This window comes from Anomaloglossus baeobatrachus, chromosome 2 (assembly GCF_048569485.1).
Source record: "Anomaloglossus baeobatrachus isolate aAnoBae1 chromosome 2, aAnoBae1.hap1, whole genome shotgun sequence".
In the NCBI taxonomy this organism is placed as follows: domain Eukaryota; kingdom Metazoa; phylum Chordata; class Amphibia; order Anura; family Aromobatidae; genus Anomaloglossus; species Anomaloglossus baeobatrachus.
This window is the reverse complement of record NC_134354.1, coordinates 120,623,433-120,645,161: the sequence shown is the minus strand read 5'-3', so window position 1 is coordinate 120,645,161 and position 21,729 is coordinate 120,623,433. Positions and strand designations below refer to the sequence as shown.

General features: G+C 47.2%; 1 protein-coding gene across 4 annotated transcripts in view; it reads right to left on the bottom strand.

The window, feature by feature from the left end:
- CLUH (CLUH binding protein of NUMT mRNA) overlaps positions 1-21,729 on the bottom strand; it is a 133,682-nt gene that overhangs the window by 5,678 nt on the left and 106,275 nt on the right. For all 4 annotated transcript variants that reach the window (XM_075335293.1, XM_075335295.1, XM_075335292.1 and 1 more), the window contains 13 exons: positions 21,098-21,198; positions 20,460-20,612; positions 18,399-18,461; positions 17,377-17,621; positions 17,209-17,293; positions 16,630-16,783; positions 15,327-15,466; positions 14,896-14,976; positions 14,669-14,794; positions 7,119-7,240; positions 5,675-5,768; positions 5,350-5,484; positions 3,192-3,265 (listed from right to left, as the gene is read on the bottom strand). In XM_075335293.1, the coding sequence (XP_075191408.1) occupies positions 3,192-3,265; positions 5,350-5,484; positions 5,675-5,768; positions 7,119-7,240; positions 14,669-14,794; positions 14,896-14,976; positions 15,327-15,466; positions 16,630-16,783; positions 17,209-17,293; positions 17,377-17,621; positions 18,399-18,461; positions 20,460-20,612; positions 21,098-21,198 (1,573 nt within the window). The remainder of the gene's footprint in view (positions 1-3,191; positions 3,266-5,349; positions 5,485-5,674; positions 5,769-7,118; positions 7,241-14,668; positions 14,795-14,895; positions 14,977-15,326; positions 15,467-16,629; positions 16,784-17,208; positions 17,294-17,376; positions 17,622-18,398; positions 18,462-20,459; positions 20,613-21,097; positions 21,199-21,729) is intronic.

Genomic DNA, 21,729 nt, shown 5'->3' with positions numbered 1-21,729 from the left:
TGATTGATCCGGTGAAAAAAACACACGGAACAAAACCAAGACTCAATGAGAAAACGCCACACCTGGCTATGCTTGAAGAGCTAAAGATCCAGGTCGGAAGCACCGCCCTCTTCGGGGACTAGGAATAGATTTAAGCAAAAATCTCAGAACCGTTCCCAGACGGGAACCGGTACAATTACTCCATTGGCCTGCCAGAAATGCCACGGCCTGTGAGAAGGTGGCGGCTTTGGAGCAGGGAGGAGATGACAGAGAAAAACTGTTTGGCGGGTGGACAGAAGTCCATCCTGTAGCCAAGGGAGATAAAGTCTCGCCCCCACTGAACGGAGACGTGTTAGAACCCTACGTCGCCAGTGGAGTGAGCCTGCCACCGACCAAGGAGGTTGTTGGCGTGGCTAAATAGCTCGGAGGAAGCTGACTCAGTGACAGCATCTCCTGCGGCCTTCTGAAGACGCAGCTTCGAGCTATTTGGTTCTATGGACCTAGGCTGACCTAGAGGACGATCAGACGGAGGAACGGAAACCACCGAAACCTCAACTGATTCCTGTCCTGGACAGGTGCCCTGGTTTAGGTTTGTGGCAAGGAAGAACACTTCCCGCCAAGAGCTTCCTTAATTTCACTCAGTTGGTTCCGAGGAAACTGGTCTCACCAAGTGGGAGCCCAGCAGGGAACCTCCATAGAGGCATCTGCCTTCCAAATCCGAAGCCACAGGAGCCTGCGGATAGCGAGGAAGGGAGCCCAGATCACCGCCGTGCGGCGTCCAGCATGGCAGACCTGGTATAGGATGAAAGAACTGAAGTCTGTAAGTTCAGGCAACCGTTTTGGCATAGAGTCCCTGTGGGAGGATGCATCTCCTCCAGAGAAGCAGAGAAGGTACAAAAAAACCGCACTGCTGTAAGCTGAGGGGAAGAAAGCTCCTGCCGTCCTCATACCGACTTGGCCCAAAGGACAACCGGGCGGACCGCAGAACCGTAAGTGAGGAGCCATCAGGCACTGACATAACGGCCCGGGCTGAGCCACCTGAGGTGAATGAGCCCACTACTTGACCACCGTTGGTGGACAGGGGAAATCCAGTCCTCAGAATCACGCTTCATGGGAAGCGATCAGAGCGGACCCTGGCTGGTCCCAGGGGCCTGAAAACTGGAGAGGTTAAGGAACACACGTTGTGTTCACCTAGATAAGGTAACACCGGCGGATTGAGGTCCAGTACAAAATTAATGTACCGTAGGATCCATATAGAGGTGCCGTCCACCACTGATACAACTATCTGGGCTGAAAGTCTAGACACCGGAGTGGCTACCCTTGGCGGATGAGTACACTCCTTGACCACCTCAGATGGGAGGGGGAGACAGGCAGCAGAACTCCGCTGTGGGGTCTGCAGGATAGGCTGTGGGCTTGGACGCAGCGGGCTGAAAACTGGAGTGGTGAAAGAACACACTCCTCGTCATGTTTAAAGCATACTGATGCATTTCTGCCAGCGGGGAACACTTCCCTGATCAGGCGGATGGAGGTCCAGTAAAAGAATAATGGACGTAATCCAATCATTCGCATCTGCGTCACCTACGGACGGATCGTCCGAGCCCGTGGTAGAGACATCCTCCTCGTCCAGCGAGTCAGCTCGTAATCGGAGCTGCGGGACGGGGAGGACAGGGGACCCTGCGTCTCCCTGTCAGGAGGACGGGGTCTGTGTCCAGAAGGAGAGTCCCTTGTGAGCTTTGCTGAGCGAAGCAGAAAACGCCCTGAGAAGGGGGCTGCATGCTCAGCAGATGCCGGGACAGCCGACCCCTGGAGATTCCTACGGGGGTCAGCCACCGAACCGGAGCAGCTGGAGGGACCATTAATGAGCTCCCATGTATAGCCGTACGAGACTACCTGCAGGGGATAATAAAAACAGCCTGCAGTCTCGCTCTGTGACATGCTGCAGAGGTGGGGGCTCTGTCTGGAATGGCTAGAATACCCAAGACAGAGGTTCAGCCTGGGAAGAATCCCGGCTGAGGCATCTTGCTACTATCCACCACATAAGAACCGTTACAGTGTGTCGGTTCAGGCATATAAGGTTACATGCAGAACATGTAGAGCATTGCTGCTAGAGTGAGACATGCTGCTGAGGAGGAGATTCTATGATAAAGAATTAACTCCTTCATGCCCTGAGAGTGAATAAAAGTGCACAACCAGAGGTTGTGACTTATCAGGCCGCTATATGTGTGCCCTCCAGATTCCAGCCTGGACCCCCAGCCAGATATTCCCTCCCTCTGCTGCAGAGCAGCCAGCGCCGTCCAGTGTACTAAGACGCTGAGAAAATGGCGCCAGAGCGAGGGGGGGGGGGCGGGGGTTAACCCAGAAGCGGGAATCGGAGGGCGAAGGAGATGTACAGGGGAGGGAATCATCTCCTCAGATAGGAGTGTCCTCCCCTGTGCAGAGCGGCCGGCGGGCGGCTCTGCAGCGTCCCCCTGCATGTCTGACATGCAGGGGAACGAAACGAAACTAGGCCGCGGCTGAAGCCGGGGCCTAGAGTTATACATGCGGCCGAGAATCAGGCAACATCGGCGCGGTTCCCAGTAAAATACCGTGGAACCGGCCGGAAACACAGTAAAAGCAGCATTATCAAGCATCACTGTCCCCCACATTAAAAGTGCCCCACATTGCAGAAAGGACCCTCTGAATAACGTCTCTATACTTAGCTTTGAGACGCAGGGTCCAGTCCCTGGTGGGGTGGGGGTCCAGTGCTCCTTCCAGCAGGGTCCTGCACAAGGGCTGCGGATGGAGGCCGGTCTCCTGCAAGGCAGAGAGAACCGTGTTGGCTCCAACTTCAAGCCAGAGCCACTAGGGATGGTGAAGGAGCGCGGCATGAAGGGCTCCTGCCCTGAATCAACCTTAACAGCACTGCCGCCAGGGGAGTGTGAAGGGACATGCCGGGAGTCCAGTGGACCCGCTTTTCTTCCAAATCTTTAGAAAAAAAAAAAAAAAAAAATCAACTTTTCTTCCAAAGAGAATACATGTGTGTGCCTCCTGACACAAAGCAAAAAACTGGCTAGATCTGGCTGGCAGGGGGTGTATATGCTAGGAGGGAGGAGCTACACGTTTTTGAGTGTAGTAACTTTGTGTGTCCTCCGGGGGGCAGTAGCATACACCCATGGTCTGGGTCTCCCATAAAGGAACGATAAAGAAAAGTACAGGCCCCAAATGTCAGTTACCTGAGAGGGATGAACAAGATTCCATTAATGATATTCAGTTGATCCAGGACACTGGCCATGCTGGGAGCTGTGAACTGAAACGGAACACAACAATTGTCAATGATCCCTCGCAGCAAGCAAACCACTTTGAGAACAAGAATGGCTGCTACAGACTTACAATGTCCATGAAACTGTACAAGTAATGTACTTAAAGGGAATCTGTCAACAGGTTTTTGCTATGTAAGCTGTAGCCAATATGCTGCAAGGGTTAACACAGAATTCAGGGATGCCTGTCTTGTCAAGGCCCAAATCTGTTATTTATTGGCTCTGATTGACACCTCACTGTCAATGTAAAATCTCTATTGAGACCCTGATGTGGGCGAGACAGATGTCTCAGCTCTGCTACATCCTGACTATGTGAGAACGGTTGCACCCAATAATAGTGATACATCATTGGATTCAGGATCTCTGTCTACATCCTGCTGCTCTCAGATCAGGTAGTAAAAACCTGCTGATAGATTCACTTTACAGAGCTCAGACAATCCCTTCTCAATCCGTATGTTGCCCCCATTTAAAAGAATAAAACGTCTACTCCCCTCTGGTGCAGGCACTGAACCAGCACCGTCTACCAGGATCATGTAATATGGTTAAGTAATGCAATCTCTGCATTAAATCAGCAGCTGCTTCCCTCTCCCACCTTCAGACAAATCGTTTATATCCGGTACATCAGGAGTAAGTGAGTGCTGCTGCTCTCTTACCTCCTTTGGAGGTATGTGATACATAGTGGCAACCCCTTTACGGGATTTGACCCATAAATCACATTTTTAAGGGTGTAAGCGCTCACAAGAAAAGTAGTCGTGTCGCCCACTTGAATTGAGTATTAGCGGCTTCGCACATACATGACTCAAGAATATGCTTTACTACATTTGACACTAAAATCTGATATAACTGACACTGCTACAGCACTACAACTTCTGTCACAACGCACACCCGTCTCTGCTACATCTGATAGACAATACTGCGTTCAGTCAGATGTTGACGTGATGCAGTAGGGTTGCGATCATTAGGTATAGCAGAGTATGTCTGATGGAATACCAAGCCCGTGTCCTGTCCGATGTAGTCCTGTGCGGGCAGATTCAGCGCTCCTACATCTGACATACTAAACCAGTGGTTCCCAAACTCCGGTCTTCATGGCCTCCAACAGACCACGTTTTCAGGATTTCCTTAGTATTGCACAGGAGATGCCTTGATAATGATTATATCATCCTTTCAATGTTAATGAAACCCTGAAAATATGACCTGTTGGAGGCCATGAGGACTGGACTTTGGGAACCAATGTACTAAACACTGGTACATCAGACTGGCGGTGCACAGTATAAGACCTCATTCACACGTACACACATAGACCCATTAAAATCAATGGGCTTGGTCACACATCTGTGTTTTGACATGGACCCGGTGTCTTTGTGCTCCACACGGCGACATGTCAGTTTTTTTCCGGCAGCACTGATGTCATGCAGCCCGCACACTGATGTGATCCGTGTGACACATACCGGAGAAAACGTGTATTTTTTTTTAAATATAATCATTTTTACACTTACCTGTCTCCAGCTCTGCTGTCTCCGGCGCTGCTGTCATTTACTTCTGGGCCCGCTCATTACGCTCATGAATATTTAGTGCACTGCGAATCCAGAAGCAGCAGTGTCACAGACAGCAGCACCATGGACAGCAGCAACGGGATCAGGCGAGTATACAAGTACATACTGTCCGTGTGCTATGTGGATGTCACGCACTTAACACACAGACTGTTCAAAACATATGTATTTTGCACGAACATGTGAAAGAGGCCTAAGAGCAGTCTCCAGTCCATGAAACTCAGAATACGTCCTGGCATATTTTGCCATTAAAGTCCATGGTACCCGTGTAAAACAGATGACACATTGAAGGCACACTTTACATCAGTTTTATCTGGCTTTAACTGATCTATTGCCAAGTGTGAAAGTTTAGACAGTCTACCTGCTTCAATGGATAAAAAAAAAGGAGCGAGAGAAAAAAAAAAAATTAAGATGCAACTAGGTTGATAGCTGGAAAAAAAATGTTCCATTTCTTTTAGATGGTAACAGATGTAGTCCAAGGACAAGCCTTCCATTACTTAAAATGGCAGTCACTGGTGGCATACCTTAAGGGGCATGATATTGGCACTGGATCCGTTCTTGTAGATCTCGTTCATTGTGCGCTGCAGGGCCACAGCCTGCTGGGTGAGGTACTTCAAGTACTCGGAACTTTCTTTGGTCTTTTCATGTTGCTCTCCCAACTGAAAGAAGCCAAGAAGCATTAATATACTATATACAGAGCAGCTCTAGTAAAACATTATTTTAGGTTTTCAATATAAAGTGACAGGAAGCCTAAAAAGATGCAGTCAACAAGTAATAATCTACCATAGACACTCTGGAGACAAGAAAACCTAGAAGACCATCGTGGTCCATAAAAGGCTGACACGTCACCTGGTTCTTGTATATGGTGTACCCTTCCTTCTCATGCTGCAACGCCGAGCGAAACTCTCCTTTAGTTTCATACACACGAGCTACAAGATGGTGACTGCAAAAGACATGACAAAGAAGCTCATTAAAAGGGGTTGTTGTTCTTTGGGGACATCGTTTTCTTTTTAACTTAAATCTATGTATTTGGGGCTAAAACATTTTGCAATTGAGGTAAGGTACATTAAAAATGTTGCACCGTTTGCCTTCTAAAGACCCTGCGTTACATTGTATTGCTGGTTGCACAATGAGGTTACTGAGAATCCAACAGTGAGCTTATATGAATATATGTCACTCTGTCTTTTTGGGACCTCCTCTCAACAGCCTTAATGCACAAGAAAACAAAGAGGTTATAAAAGCTAAACTGTGCAAAATTTTTAATAAACGCTAATATCAAATATTTTTGGAGAAGGCACAAAAATAGTAAAAAAAATTGTCCCACAGCTGCGTTAAAGCGCACCGATCACCACGATTTTCCTATATAACCTAAAGCCAGTGCTATGCTGACGCTATCAGGCTGATTCTATACATACCTTTAGTTGTCAGCTGGGATGTATTGGTTTTGAAACACAACCAAGTAAATTTTGTAAAATTAGCAGTTTTTTGAGTGGCAGCAGCTGCCGATCTGATAATAATGGGGTGGGTTTTCATAGTGATTCCCACCCCCCTGGCTGTTGTTCCTCCCCGTTATTTATGCGAATTCTATTATAGAATCGTTTTACTAAGTGACTAGAAGGAACAGTGCTGATGTCATATCCATGTGACAAAAAAGGGGTGGGGCCTCAGCCAACATAGTTGATTCCAGGAAGCAACATTTTTCTGTTGGCCTGCCACTTGGTCACATGGGTATGACATCAGCACATGTCCTTCTAGTCACTTAGTAAAACGATTCTATAATAGAATTAGCATAAATAACGGGGAGGAACAACAGGCAGGGGGGCAGGAATCACTATGAATTTCCACCCCAGCTATTAGCTGATCGGCAGCTGCTGCCAATCAAAAAGCTGCTCATTTTACAAACTTTACTAGCTTGGGTTTCAAAACCTATACATCGTAGTTGACAACTAAAGGTATGTAGAGAATCCGCCTGATAAAGCCAGTGCTATACCTGGCACTAAGGTATATAGCAAAATCCTGGTGATGGATGAGCTTTAAGTAAAGGCGTGAAGGTTTTATGTTCTGAAGCTAAACAAAGAAGGACAAGAGATCTTACTTCAACAATATTATTGGCATGATGGCCTGCAAGGATCACGCATCTGTCCTATTCTAAGTTATAGGATCCTGGCATTGCCTCGAAGGTGGAACATTATATCTTAAGGTAGATGTTAATAGGGTCTAATGACAGAATAAACTAAAATCCAAATGTAATGAATACAACTTCAATATTATCCACCAGCAGATGTCTACTCACCTGAGTGCGACTTTGAGAGACTTGGCGCCGTGATATTTGGAGTTGATGGCGAGTGCGTTTTCCAGGAAGCGGAGGGAAAGGTCATACTCCATTACTCCGTGAAGGACCAGGCCAATGTTGCTCTGAGGAGACGCAATGAAAACTTGATTATATAAGAGCAGAAAAAGCGGAAGGACTCTTAAGCCCTTAGTGACCTGGCCAAATTTTTCAAATCTGACGAATGTCACTATGTGCCAATAGCTCTGCAATATTCCAGTGATTGAGACTTTTTTTCAGGACACATTACTGTATATGTTATGATTATGGTAAATTTAGGTTATGTTTTGCATTTATAAAAAAAAAGAGAATTTTGTTTACTTACCGTAAATTCTTTTTCTTATAGTTCCGTATTGGGAGACCCAGACATTGGGTGTATAGCTTCTGCCTCCGGAGGACACACAAAGTACTACACTCAAAAGTGTAGCTCCTCCCTCTGAGCTCATACACCCCCTAGAGAACCAGATCTAGCCAGTTTAGTGCAAAAGCTGAAGGAGAATAGCCACCCACAAGTAAAAACAGAGCAAGAACCGGAACAACCGGAGACTCTGTCCACGACAACAGCCGGTGATAACACGCGGAACAAGAAACTGCCAACAGGGAGGGTGCTGGGTCTCCCAATATGGAACTATAAGAAAAAGAATTTACGGTAAGTAAACAAAATTCTCTTTTTCTTTATCGTTCCTATGGGAGACCCAGACATTGGGGCGTCTCAAAGCAGTCCATGGGTGGGAATAAACAGAAAAACTAAGAAGTAGGCGGAGCCTAACTTCACAAATGGGCGACAGCTGCCTGAAGGATGCGTCTGCCCAAGCTCGCATCTGCCGAAGCATGAGCATGCACTTGGTAGTGCTTTGAGAAGGTATGCAGGCTAGCCCAAGTGGCAGCCTGACAGACTTGCTGAGCCGTAGCCTGGTGCCTGAAAGCCCAAGAGGCACCGACAGCTCTGGTAGAGTGTGCCTTGATCCCCGGCGGGGGAGGCACCTGAGAACACTGATAGGCATCCGAAATGGTCGACCTAATCAAACGGGCTAAGGTCGGCTTAGAAGCAGAGAGGCCCTTGCGCCGACCTGTGGTTAGCACAAAAAGAGAGGTGCACCGCCTAAGAGTAGCGGTGCGAGATACATAGATCCGGAGAGCACGCACCAGACCCAGAGTATGCAACGCTTTTTCAAAGCGATGAACAGGAGCCGGACAAAAGGAAGGTAGGGTAATGTCCTGGTTAAGGTGGAAAGGAGAAACCACCTTAGGGAGAAAGTCCGGAGTCGGACGGAGAACCACCTTGTCTTGATGAAAAACCAAGAAAGGTGACTCCGAAGAGAGCGCAGCCAAATCAGAGACTCTCCTGAGGGAAGTTATGGCCACTAGAAATACCACCTTCTGTGAAAGACGAAATAAACCTCCCTAAGAGGCTCAAAGGGGGGTTTCTGCAAAACCGTGAGAACCAAATTGAGGTCCCAGGGATCCAAGGGCCGCGGGTAAGGTGGAATGATGTGAGACGCGCCCTGCATGAAGGTGCGGACCTGAGCCAGCCGGGCGATACGCCGCTGGAATAGCACTGACAAAGCCGAGACTTGTCCCTTGAGAGAGTTGAGGGACAGTCCCAGCTGCAGACCGGACTGTAGAAAGGACAGAAGGGTCGGCAAGGAAAAAGGCCAAGGAGGATGGCCGGAAGAGCGACACCAGGACAGGAAAATTTTCCAAGTCCTGTGATAGATCTTGGTAGAGGAAGACTTACGGGCCCGAGTCATAGTGGAGATGACTTCAGGGGGGATACCAGAAGCCGTCAAGATCCAGGACTCAAGAGCCACGCCGTCAATCTGAGAGCCGCAGAATTCTGGCGGAAAAACGGACCTTGTGAGAGAAGGTCTGGACGGTCCGGAAGATGCCACGGCACCTCTACGGACAGAAGGAGCAGGTCTGGGTACCAAGCTCGCCTGGGCCAGTCCGGAGCAATGAGGATGACTCGACGGCCCTCCATTCTGATCTTGCGCAGAACTCTGGGCAAGAGAGCTAGAGGGGGAAACACTTAGGACAGACGAAACTGGGACCAGTCTTGAACCAGAGCGTCCGCGGCGAATGCCTGAGGATCGTGGGAGCGATCCACGTAAACCGGAACCTTGTTGTTGTGACGGGATGCCATTAGGTCCACGTCCGGAGTGCCCCACTTGCGGCAGATTGACTGAAACACTGCCGGATGAAGGGACCACTCGCCACTGTCCACGGTTTGATGGCTGAGATAATCTGCCTCCCAGTTTTCCACGCCTGGGATGTGGACTGCGGATATGGTGGACTTGGAGTCCTCCGTCCATTGAAGGATGCGTTGCACCTCCAACATTGCTAGGCGGCTGCGTGTCCCGCCTTGGTGATTGATGTAGGCAACCGCTGTCGCGTTGTCTGACTGGACTCAGATGTGCTTGCCCGCCAATAGGTGGTGAAAAGCTAGGAGAGCCAGAAGCACGGCTCTGGTTTCCATCACATTGATCGAGAGGGCTGACTCGGACGGAGTCCAAGTGCCCTGTGCTCGGTGGTGGAGACATACTGCTCCCCAGCCGGATAGACTGGCATCCGTGGTGAGAATCACCCAGGACGGGGCCAGGAAGGAGCGTCCCTGAGACAGAGAGAGGGGCCGAAGCCACCACTGAAGAGAGCTCCTGGTCTGTGGAGACAGAGCCACTAACCTGTGCAAGGAGGAAGGCCGCTTGTCCCAACAGCGGAGAATGTCCAGCTGCAGTGGACGCAGATGGAACTGGGCAAAGGGAACAGCCTCCATTGACGCCACCATCTGACCCAGCACCTGCATCAGGTGCCTGATGGAATAACGGCGGGGCCTCAGCAGAGAGCGCACCGCCAGTTGGAGGGACTGCTGTTTGATTAAAGGCAACTTCACAAGTGCCGGCAGAGTCTCGAACTGCATCCCTAGATACGTGAGCCTCTGGGTCGGAGTCAGAGTGGATTTGGGCAGATTGACAAGCCACCCGAATTGGGCTAGAGTGGCGAGAGTGAGCGAGACACTCCGCTGACAGTCTGCGCTGGATGAAGCCTTGACTAGAAGGTCGTCCAGGTAAGGAATTACTGCCAACCCCTGGAGGTGCAGAACCGCAACCACTGCTGCCATGACCTTGGTGAATACCCGAGGGGCCGTGGCTAACCCGAAGGGGAGAGCCACGAATTGGAAATGTTCCTCTCCGATTGCAAAACGTAGCCAACGCTGGTGGGAAACTGCAATTGGCACATGCAGATAGGCATCTCTGATGTCGATGGATGCCAGGAAATCCCCTTGGGTCATTGAGGCAATGACTGACCGCAGAGACTCCATGCGAAAATGCCGCACCTGAACATGCTTGTTGAGAAGCTTGAGATCCAGGATGGGCCGGAAGGAACTGTCCTTTTTGGGGACTAGGAAGAGATTTGAGTAGAAACCTCTGAACCGTTCCCGGGCTGGAACCGGTACAATTACTCCGTTGGCCTGCAAGGATGCCACGGCCTGAGAGAAGGCGGCGGCCTTGGAGCAGGGGGGAGTTGACAGAAAAAATCTGTTTGGCGGGCTGGAAGAGAATTCTATCCTGTAGCCGTGGGAGATGATATCTCGCACCCACTGATCGGAGACGTGTTGAAACCACACGTCGCCAAAGTGGGAGAGCCTGCCACCGACTAAGGACGTTGCTGGCGCGGACAGATAGTCAAGAGGAGGCTGCCTTAGTGGCAGCAGCTCCTGTGGTCTTCTGTGGACGCGCTTTTGTGCGCCAGTTGGATTTTTGGGCCTTGGCTGAGTTAGTGGACGAGGCCAAGGGCTTAGAGGACGACCAGTTGGAGGAACGAAAGGAACAAAACCTCGACTGATTCCTGCCCTGGACAGGTTTCCGAGGTTTGGTTTGTGGCATGGAAGTACTCTTCCCGCCAGTAGCTTCCTTAATAATTTCATCCAGCTGTTCACCGAACAGCCTGGACCCAGCAAAAGGGAGTCCAGCAAGGTACTTCTTTGAAGAAGCATCTGCCTTCCACTTTCGAAGCCACAAGATCCTGCGGATAGCGAGGGAATTAGCCGAAGCCACCGCAGTGCGGTGAGAAGCCTCCAGCATGGCAGACATGGCATAGGATGAAAAAGCTGAAGCTTGGGAAGTTAAGGTAACCATTTCGGGCATAGATTCCCTAGCGAGGGAATGCATCTCCTCTAGAGAAGCAGAGATGGCTTTGAGAGCCCACACTGCTGCAAAAGTCGGGGAGAACGAGGCCCCTGCCGCTTCATATACAGATTTGGCCAGAAGGTCAACCTGGCGGTCAGTGGAATCCTTAAGAGAGGTGCCGTCAGCCACTGATACAACGGTGCGGGCTGAGAGTCTAGACACCGGGGGGTCTACCTTTGGTGAATGAGCCCACTCCTTGACCACCTCAGGTGGAAAGGGAAAACGGTCATCAGAACCACGCTTTGGGAAGCGTTTGTCAGGACAGGCCCTAGGCTTGGTCACAGCGGCCTGAAAACTGGAGTGGTTAAAGAACACACTCTTTGACCTCTTAGGCAAGGTAAACTGGTGCTTTTCTGCCAGAGAGGGTTGCTCCTCTGATACTGGCGGATTGAGATCCAGTACTGAATTAATGGACGCAATCAAATCACTAACATCTGAGTCACTTTCGGACAGATCAATGGGGCACATGGAGTTAGCCTCCGAGCCCCCTGTAAAGGCATCCTCCTCGTCCTGCGAGTCAGCTTCTGAAAAAGAGACGCGGGACGAGGAAGGAGAGGGAGCCCTGCGTCTCCTCTTAGGAGGACGGGGTCTGGGACCAGATGATGAATCCTCTGTGAGCTCCGGTCCTGAGAAAGCTCTAGCAGCAGAGGCACCCTGTGAAGGGGGCTGATGCATGTTCAGCAAAGTCCTGGACAGCTGTCCCATGGAGTCGGCAAAAGACTGGGAGATAGACCTAGATAAGGATTCTACCCAAGCCGGGGGTTCAGCCACAGTAGCCGGAGCAGCCGGAGAGACCACTGGGGGTGCGATTCCAGGCTGAGGCATCGTCAGGTTAGAGCAGGCATCACAATGTGGATAGGTGCTCGGTTCACGCAGTAGGAGCTTACATGCAGCGCATACTGAATATAGCTTTGGAGCCTTGCTCCTCGTGTAAGACATGCTGCTGGAGTGGGGGCTCTGCCAGAGAATGACCCCCAGAGAGTATATACAGAGGTCCACAACCAGAGGTTGTGGCTTACCAGACCGCTGGAGCGGTGTTGTGTGCCCTCCAGATCCTGAAGCCCGGACCCCCAAGCACCTCAGCAGGGCTGCTGCAGACCAGTGCTGATCACAGGGAAAAACGCTGAGAAAATGGCCGCCGGAGCGAAGAGAGGGGGCGGGACTCACTCAGAGCGGGATCTGGAGGGCCATAGAGACTAACAGGGGAGGAGACATGTACCCAGTGAGGAGTGTCCCTCCCCTGTGTAGAACGGCCGCTGGGCGGAGCCGCGCTGTCCCTCTGCATGAATGACATGCGAGGGCAGTGAAACCGAAAGTAGGCCTCCGGCGAAGCCGGGGCCTAAATTTGAGCTGTGCGGCCGGCGCGCAGGCACCATCGGCGCGGTTCTCAGGCGACAGCCAGAGAACCCGCCGGAAATGTCATAAAAGTCACTCAGCACACTTTCCCACAACAATAAAGTACAGGGACCCCCAATATATAAACGTCTCAGGTACTTAGCTTGCTGAGACGCAGGGTTCCAAGTCCCTGGGGATGAGTGCTCCGGTCCAGCAGGATCCTGAAGGGCTGCGGATGGAAACCGGTCTCCTGCCAAGCATGGAGAACCGTGATGGCTCCCACTTCAAGCCAGAGCCCCGGAGGGATGGTGAAGGAACACGGCATGTAAGGCTCCAGCCTTGGAATCAACCTTAACAGCACCGCCGACACAGTGGGGTGAGAAGGGACATGCCGGGGGTCCAGGCTTGGACCCGCTTTTCTTCAAACTCTTTCCAAAAATCAAAAATCAGATGAGAATACATGTGTGGATGTATGCCTCCTGAACACAGTGATAAACTGGCTAGATCTGGTTCTCCAGGGGGTGTATAAGCTCAGAGGGAGGAGCTACACTTTTGAGTGTAGTACTTTGTGTGTCCTCCGGAGGCAGAAGCTATACACCCAATGTCTGGGTCTCCCATAGGAACGATAAAGAAAAAAATAATTCTAAAAATTAGCAGTTTTTAAACTTTCAGTGATTAACTCTTTAATTCAGGTAGTCACATCTCACAAAATACCTAATAAATAACATTCCCCTCCTGTGTGCAGTACCATCTGTAAAATGTTCTTCCATTTTGTTAGGATGTTAGAAGCTTTAAAATAGTAGCAGTGATTCTTCAATTTTTCAAGGAAATCTACAAAACTTATTTTTTTTTTATGGACCCACTCAATTTTGAAGTGACTTTAGGGGCCTATTTACTGGAATCCCCCCAAAAAGTGATAGCATTTTAAAAAGAGCCCCCTCAACATATTCAGAACTGCCAGGTGGTTTATTAACCCTTCAGCTGCTCTTTAAGAAATAATGCAAAGTGGTATGACCGGAGAGAAAAATGTTATTTTTACCTAAATGTTGCCAACTTCTGAACAGGTCCCTATGGCCGACAGACCCAAAGGCTGTTATTTGCGATGGCAACCATTAGGACCACATAATAATGATCTCAGGATGGGGTTAAAAAGGAGCTACCATTCTGTTAACGATCTAGATGCCATAGTCACTAATGACAGCAGCATCTAAGGGGTTTACCGGCCATGGCTGGTGCCAACACTGATTGTGACTGATGCAGCAGGGTGTCAGCTATACTGTACGGTGGACAAGTGCTTTATTTTCACCTGTGGGCAGAAGCTATTCACTAATATCGCAGGTCAGTAAAAAGACTTATTGGTGGTCACTAAGTGACTATGTTCTCCGTGCTCCCCTTGATCAACATGTGCTTAGAAGAAGAACTTAAGGAATTGTCCACAGTGCCCAGTTTTCAGTGTAACCCTAGCACCGTCCACTAGCTGTAAGGTTTGATTTTGATAGGTTTGAGTGGCTGGAGCACAGCTCACATCATAAGAACAGGGGGTTGAAAGGGTTGAACTTTGGCACTCATACAGAAAAATGGGAAGTCTTTTTGGTTTTGCCTTTACTGTGATACAAAATAAATGAGGTCATTTTGTCCCATCTGACGTTTCAGCCCTAGGACGAGCCTTTATCAAGGTTATCGGGACCTATGTAAACATAGGAAATATGTACTGCAACTGAACAGGGGGGTGTCCCGAGGAACAGCAACTTTACACTGACTTTAAAATCATTGGCTGAACAGGTATAAAATAAAAAAAAATAAATAGATCACAGATTGTCGATTCTCTTATCTAGATGTTAGGTTACGCAGAGTTATTCAGGTTGGGATTGTGCCACGTTAGGTAAAAACTGGTAAATATGTGGCTAATTGTACTGTGAAGAGGAGCAACTAATTTAAGGGTTAAGAAAATGTAGGACCTTGGCAATATAACTAGTCTTGGAACCTACTTACATCTAAGAGCGCCATCTCGGGGTGACCTTCTCCGAATACAAGCAGCATGAGATAACGCGCCCGGTACAACAGGTTCAATGCTATGGAGAGCTGGTTATTTGCAAAGCAGTACAAAGCCAGATGCATCTGCAAGGAAACATGAGAGTCGGTGAGTCGTAAACATATTCAAGGGATGTAATGATGAAAAACCGCCAGCCGGCCTGGAGGGGTGATACTGGTGTACTTACATATTCCTGGATGGTGCTGGGGTGTTCAGTACCCAGAATCCGCTCGCTCATCAGTACGGCTTTCTGCTGATTGCTTAAGGCCTTGTAAGACAAAAATAAATTTCTAAACCAAGAAATAAAAACTTCCATCAGGCATGTCACTCTCTCGATATAAATATACCCACAGCCTCATGTGCAGCATAATGTTCCATATTGATGGTCGCAGGAAAGTGGCCACATAGATAGGTACAGGCTTTATCATTGTATATAGCTTTCCAAATTTACATGAAAGGGAAAAATTCACCCAAACAGAATCAGTCTCCAAAAAATTCTCTTTGGTGTCTTCATGTGGATGCACTATCATCTCCTTGTATGTCCTGTTTTTTTTTTTTGCTCTTAGGCACTTTTCAATAATGGATACTGGGCTATTTGGACTCTATCGGACAACTTACCTCTGAGTAGTCGCCCATGATGTAGTTGAGCCGGGCGAGAAGTCGCAGGCAGGCGCAGATCTCTACGTGCATCGCGCCATACACGTTATTAAACAAATTTAAGGCTTCATTTATAAGTTCACACCCTTCTTTTAGGAAACCTAAGGACATTCAAAAGGGAAAGAGAACGGGATCATAGAATTATTTGGATACTTTATAAGAGTGCAACATCATTATAAAAAAAATGAATTGTTCAACACCCAATCATCAGCAGTTAGTAGACAAGGCCGCGTTCAGACCACTGGTTATGACTGTCAGGGAGCGGCTGTCTTTGGACTCTATGTGCTCTTCTTTCCGGTGGAGGGTCGGTGTTTCTAGCTGGAGACATAAGCTTAGAGCCGAATTCTCTAAGACTGGCGCTGTGCCTGACAGTATGATTGACATAACCCGCTGGAGTAAAACGTGTCCAATTCATTGGTGGGCAGCACAGTGGCTCAGTGGTTAAGTTTTGCAGTACTGGGGGTCCTGTATTTAAGTCCCACCAAGGACAACTCCTGCAAGGAGTTTATATGTTCACCCCATGTTTTTGTGGATTTCATTCCACAATCCAAATACATACCGGTAAAGACTTTAGATTGTGAGCCCCAATGGGGACAGTGTTGCCAATGTATGTAAAGCGCTGTGGAATTAATAGCGCTATATAAGTGAATAAATATTATAACATCAACATTATTATTGTTATTATTATAAATAAGGCGCACACTAGCTAATGAATTAGGCCCATCTTACAGATGCTGTGCGCCTCCACCAGAATTACTACTCCAGCACTGGAGTACAATTAGATCATAATTTACATTACTAACGTGGTGTAAATTTGGACTCCTTTTTAAGGCAGGCCATGCCATGCCCCGTCCCACTCCTGCTCTACACACATTGGTAAAGCTGGCAGAGACTGGCATAAAATGTCATGACACTTCAAGGAGTTTTATGCAAGACTTTTGGCGTAAACACCTTGATGAATCAGGCCCTTTATGTCTAGGTTACAATATGAACTACTTTTGACTTCAGTAAGGCAAATGGATCATGAGATTCAGATGCAAGACCCATCCTAGCGCATCCCATACCCAACCCCTCCACCCACCTTCCTGCCCATCATAAATATATACAGAGTGGTTTGAACCTGGCCTTAGAGGGAAAAAAAAAAAGTCATAATAGATTGGCTTTGAATATTAAGTGACGACCCCAAATGCAATTCTGGTTTTATAGGACTTCCCCCAAAATACCATGGGTTCCCACTTAAGTGACAAGCATTATACAGGCTCACCCTGCTGCACTTTTGCTTGTCCGCTTTGGAAGAAATGAAAAGCATCGGAGGCTTTGGGATTAACATGTTTCACCACAGGGAAAATATTCAAGATGTCCTCTTCAGTAAAGGTGGGTTTATGTCGGTTATCGAAGTGGTACTCTTTGAGCAAGACCTGAGATTGAGAGAGAATATGACATTTTGAGATGTGTTTAGTTCTTATTCTTAACCTATTGATACAGATATTTATGAATGTGAATTGCGACCACCACTCCACCAACTGCAGTATGTGTTGGGACCCATATTCTTGAGACAGAAGTAGGTCACACTGCTTTCGTCCACATTTATAGCCCTTCCTGTATCTATACCCAAATCTGAGAGCCACCTTGAGCCAATGATGAAGAGCGAGCATTTCTACAATCATTCAACCCATTATCAGCTTGAACAGATCTTTAGGTCACCGATTTTGACTGTTGGGATCGAGGATGAGCTTTACCTGTCAGTGTGAGACTAAACCAAGGTCTATCTGGGCACGAGAACACAATCTCATCACTGAACTCTTGTGATTATTCATTAAATGGAAGTAGATCTGAGTGATACCTGGATGCCAACTTTGATAGATATTTCTCGGAGAAGGCTGATCTTCTGGAGGTTGTACATCTCCACGGCCTGGTCCACATTTTCACTAGAAAAGATGATTTTATTACAATGTAACATTATTGATCTTGGGTTAGTAATCTGGACCATGCACTTGTTGTGATCCCTTACCATTCAAGACTAAAGTCAAAGTAGGTTTTGGCTTCAGAGCCGATGTTCTTCCATAGCTCCTGAGGGGTGACGCTGGCCCAAGCCGTGTTGTCGGCACTGCTGAGATTCCGATTTTTACGCCTCTTATTTTTTTTCTTGGAGACCAGCTCATCAGCGGGAAGGTGAGCAACAGAATTGGGGAAGGAGCTGAGGAAGCAGTTTAAGAAATGGCTAATAGCAGCCGACAGACCGGACAGTTCTACTCCCTGAAGAGAAAATGTGGAGAAACTTCAGTACAAATACAGGTTTGTGCAACCGTGGAAATTATAGCCACACGTTATCTTCCAGCTTTACATTCAATTATTTTTGCATATTTACAGATGGAAACTTTTATATTGAAAACATTTCAGAATAAATGACTAGTCTGAGACAGACACAATGAGGTTTTATGCATGGATTTTAGTCCAGATCTCCCAGTATTATAGCTTAAATATGTAGAGGTGGAATACGGCACCCAAAGCAGTAAAGAGGAGTCTACCATACTTCATTACACTAGTATACAATTTTTTTGACTCCTGGAACAAAAAATAATTATAGCAAGCTCAATGATGATTTATAGGAGAATATCTTCAGTACAGCGCTACACATTGACACTGTATGGCAGCACAATAAGGTCAAACATAGCTACTCGTGTCTATGTGCACTTGGCCTATCTGCGTGCATGGAGCGTAATTTTTTTCTGAATTGCCCTTTTCCTGTAGATAAGGCGTTATTCACAAAACTGCGAACCTACCCATAAAATTAAAGAAAGAATAGAGTATTTCAGACATATCCTGCCCACCATCTATCCAGCTATTAAGAAGCAAACTGAACAAGGTAACTAAAAAAGGTTCAGATGGGTGTACCATGTACCGCAATGTAGGGGCTGACCGCCGTTCTCCCAACCCAAACTTACTGCCTCATATATATCTATGAAGTTGTTAGTACAGCGGTATGAACCTGGCCTAGGACGAGTCTTGTACTCATGGGTATCAATGTCTTACCTGCAGGTACGTCTTGAAGATGTGCTTTGCAGACCTGGTAATCACTTCACTAATTAGTATCCTCTAGAAAAATAAAATGATGATGAAAATTTACATTTGTATCACAAAATTAAATTATTTGTTGGATGGAGAAGGATCTAAACCAGGGATCCCCAAACTGTTACTCAAGAGCCACATGTGGCTCGCAGGCCCGTGATGTGTGGCTTGGGGCTGTTTGCCAGCTAGGTGCATTAGCCCCAGGTGTACAGCTGTGAAGAGCAGGTCTCTAGATGGTGACTTGTGTGTAGACCTGCACAAAAGAGCAGATGGGAATGGGGATACGAGGGGCTGCTCATAATTCTTTGACTTCACCCAAAAAGTAACGAGATAGGAAGATGAAACATTACATTTATTCCACATACTCTCCATTGATGTAAACACACTTCTTACATAGGTAGTCCAAGTTCTGTAAGCCTAGCAAGCAAAAATAAAGATTTTGGTTGTGCCTCAAACCAGGCATCCGTAGCAGCCATCGCATCAGAAATGGTGTGAAATTTGGTACCCATGAGGTGTTTCTTCAGGTTTGGAAACAGATGATAGTCGGAGGGAGCTAGATATGGTGGGTGGTCAACCAGCTGGAAGCCCAGCTCTGCCAGTTTTGCCGCAGTCGCTTGTGCAGTGTGAGCGGTGGCGTTATCTTGCAGGAACAAGATTCCTTTGGACAGCTTGCCGCGCCTTTTGGCCTTCAGAGCTGTCTTCAATTAGTCCAAAAGTTCAATGTAATACCTTGCAAAGAGGGTGGAACACTTTTAAAGATAGTCCACTAGCAGAACACCCTCCTTAACCCAGAACACATACACCATCACCTTAGTGGCTGATTTTTGCACCCTGAATTTCTTTGGACGAGGAGAACCACTGTGCCTCCACTCTATTGACTGCTACTTGTTTTCAGGGTAATACAAATAAATCCAGGTCTCATCCATAGTGACCAGTCGATCCAGGAAGTTATCAGTCCGTAAACGCTGACAAATGGACCGGAAAGTTTTCACTCGCGCATGCTTCTCTGATCTGTTGTCAAACATATGGGGACCCACTTTGCACATAGCTTCCTCATGTCCAAATGTTCATGGATAATGACACAAACATGTTTATGAGAAATCCCCATGATGTCTGCTATTGCTTTAGCTGAAATTTGTCGATTCTGCAGTATAAGGTTGTGCACAGCATCAACGATCTCCGGAACAACAACCACTATCGGTCGTCCAGGACGTTGCTCATCATTGGTGCTGAAGTGGCCTGTTTTAAATTTGGCAACCCAGTTCTTAACTGTGGAATATGAAGGCTATTGATCCCCAATGTCTGTGATATATCACCATGAATATCCTTCGTGAACTTTCCTTGCAGAAACAAGAATTTTAATCACTCCTCTGCTCTCTGTTCCTGTGAATATCGCATTAGACTCCGCCATTTTGTTTTCCCGCGTGCGTAGAACACTGTTGCCATAAGCAACAAACAACATTTTGAAAGCATATATTAGACACATAAGGCTTTCATGTGATGTAACATTCATTACCATAGAAACAAAAAAATCACAAAGCCAAAGACTTAGCAGCCCCTCGTGATATAGGAAAGCCTGGACAGCCTGGGTACACTGCCTCAGTGCGATTCCTGTGGATGCTTTTGCTGTCATTATACCGGTAATAAGGGCCCTGGGGGTCACTACTGTGAGTGGGGCTCTGGATGTGGCTGACAACCCTCTCGGGGTTGGATATGGCTCTCAAGGTGAGAAAGGTTGGGGACCATTGATCTAAACAATGGCAAGTAGTCATTGACTAGTAATGCAATACATAAGTTAAAATATTATAAAAGACAAAAGCATAGGCAGCTGTATGGTAAACAAATAGCATAGCACACTGAATTATTGGGCCATCACTGCGGGAAGGTTCTCATTTAATGCCCGACTAAATGTACAGAAAGTGACACCAAGTATACTCCCTAAACAAAAAATTAGATCTGACTTTAAGAAAGATAAAATAAATCGGGGGATAAAAAAAAAAAAAAAAAAAAAGTAAAAATACTCACATAGACATGATCCAGCTGGGCCGGAAGAGGGAATTTTTTGACGATTTCTATAACTTTTCCTAAGTAGCGCATGTTGATTCCTCTTTGGTGCATTGCTTCAGCCAGGGTGGCTCCGTCCATGGGAACAACGTTGTGGTCAAGACAGTCCTTGATCTGTAAAAACATTTAATTTAATCACCTCCATCTCTGCATATATAGGAACAACTACAGGTAGCTGGAGAGGACAGCTGACAAAGGGGTTTTCCACCTTTCGAGACAAATATTTGTTTTATACCTAAATGCACATATTTGGGGATAAAACATATTTTTGCATTTGGCTTTAATTAAAAAATGTTGTCTCTTTTGGCTTTTACAGGCTCCGTTTCCTGGGACATTCAATTTTGATATTGTCTGTGGTTATACATAAGCCCAGAAAGGGACAGATAAAAGCTACAAACTCCTTCTCAGATTGTCATTGCGGGCTGACTGACAGAGTCCCAGTTAACTCAATCTGCAGCTGACAATAGAAATTGCAACAGAGACTATAGAAGGCAAAAATGTTAGCCAAGTCCAATTGCATATTTTTATCACTAATTACATGGATTTAAGAAAAAGTTGACAACCCCTTAAATAAAACAACAATGAAGCACACTTCTTACCAAACATGGGATCTGACAGGACAGGACAAATGCCGCCGCGTCCTTCAGCAGTTGTTTCTGACTCTCGACGTCATCCTGCTCAGAGTTGGGGAAACGCACCCCTGTCATCAGAGAGCAGACACAAGAAAGATATTGTTACCAAATGACCCTGATGATCTAAGACATGATCAGCGTAGTGTCATCAGTTCTCGGCTCACACCGACGGGCAACGACTAAGGATTTCCTCTTTATTAACGGCTCAGTAATTACCTTAGTTGTGCCCTCTACTGGAGCTCCTCAAATCCAGGTTTGTTGAGGCTACTTAAAGGGAATCTAATATTGAAATGTGTGTTATTTGTACATTTCTTAAACATTTTTCTAAATACCTTTATTTAGCAAAGAAGGGAATTTTGTTTACTTACCGTAAATTCCTTTTCTTCTAGCTCCAATTGGGAGACCCAGACAATTGGGTGTATAGCTACTGCCTCCGGAGGCCGCACAAAGTACTACACTTAAAAGTGTAAGGCCCCTCCCCTTCTGGCTATACACCCCCCCGTGGGAGCACGGGTCCTTCAGTTTTAGTGCAAAAGCAAGAAGGAGGAAAGCCAATAACTGTTTCAAAAACAAATTCAATCCGATAAACAATATCGGAG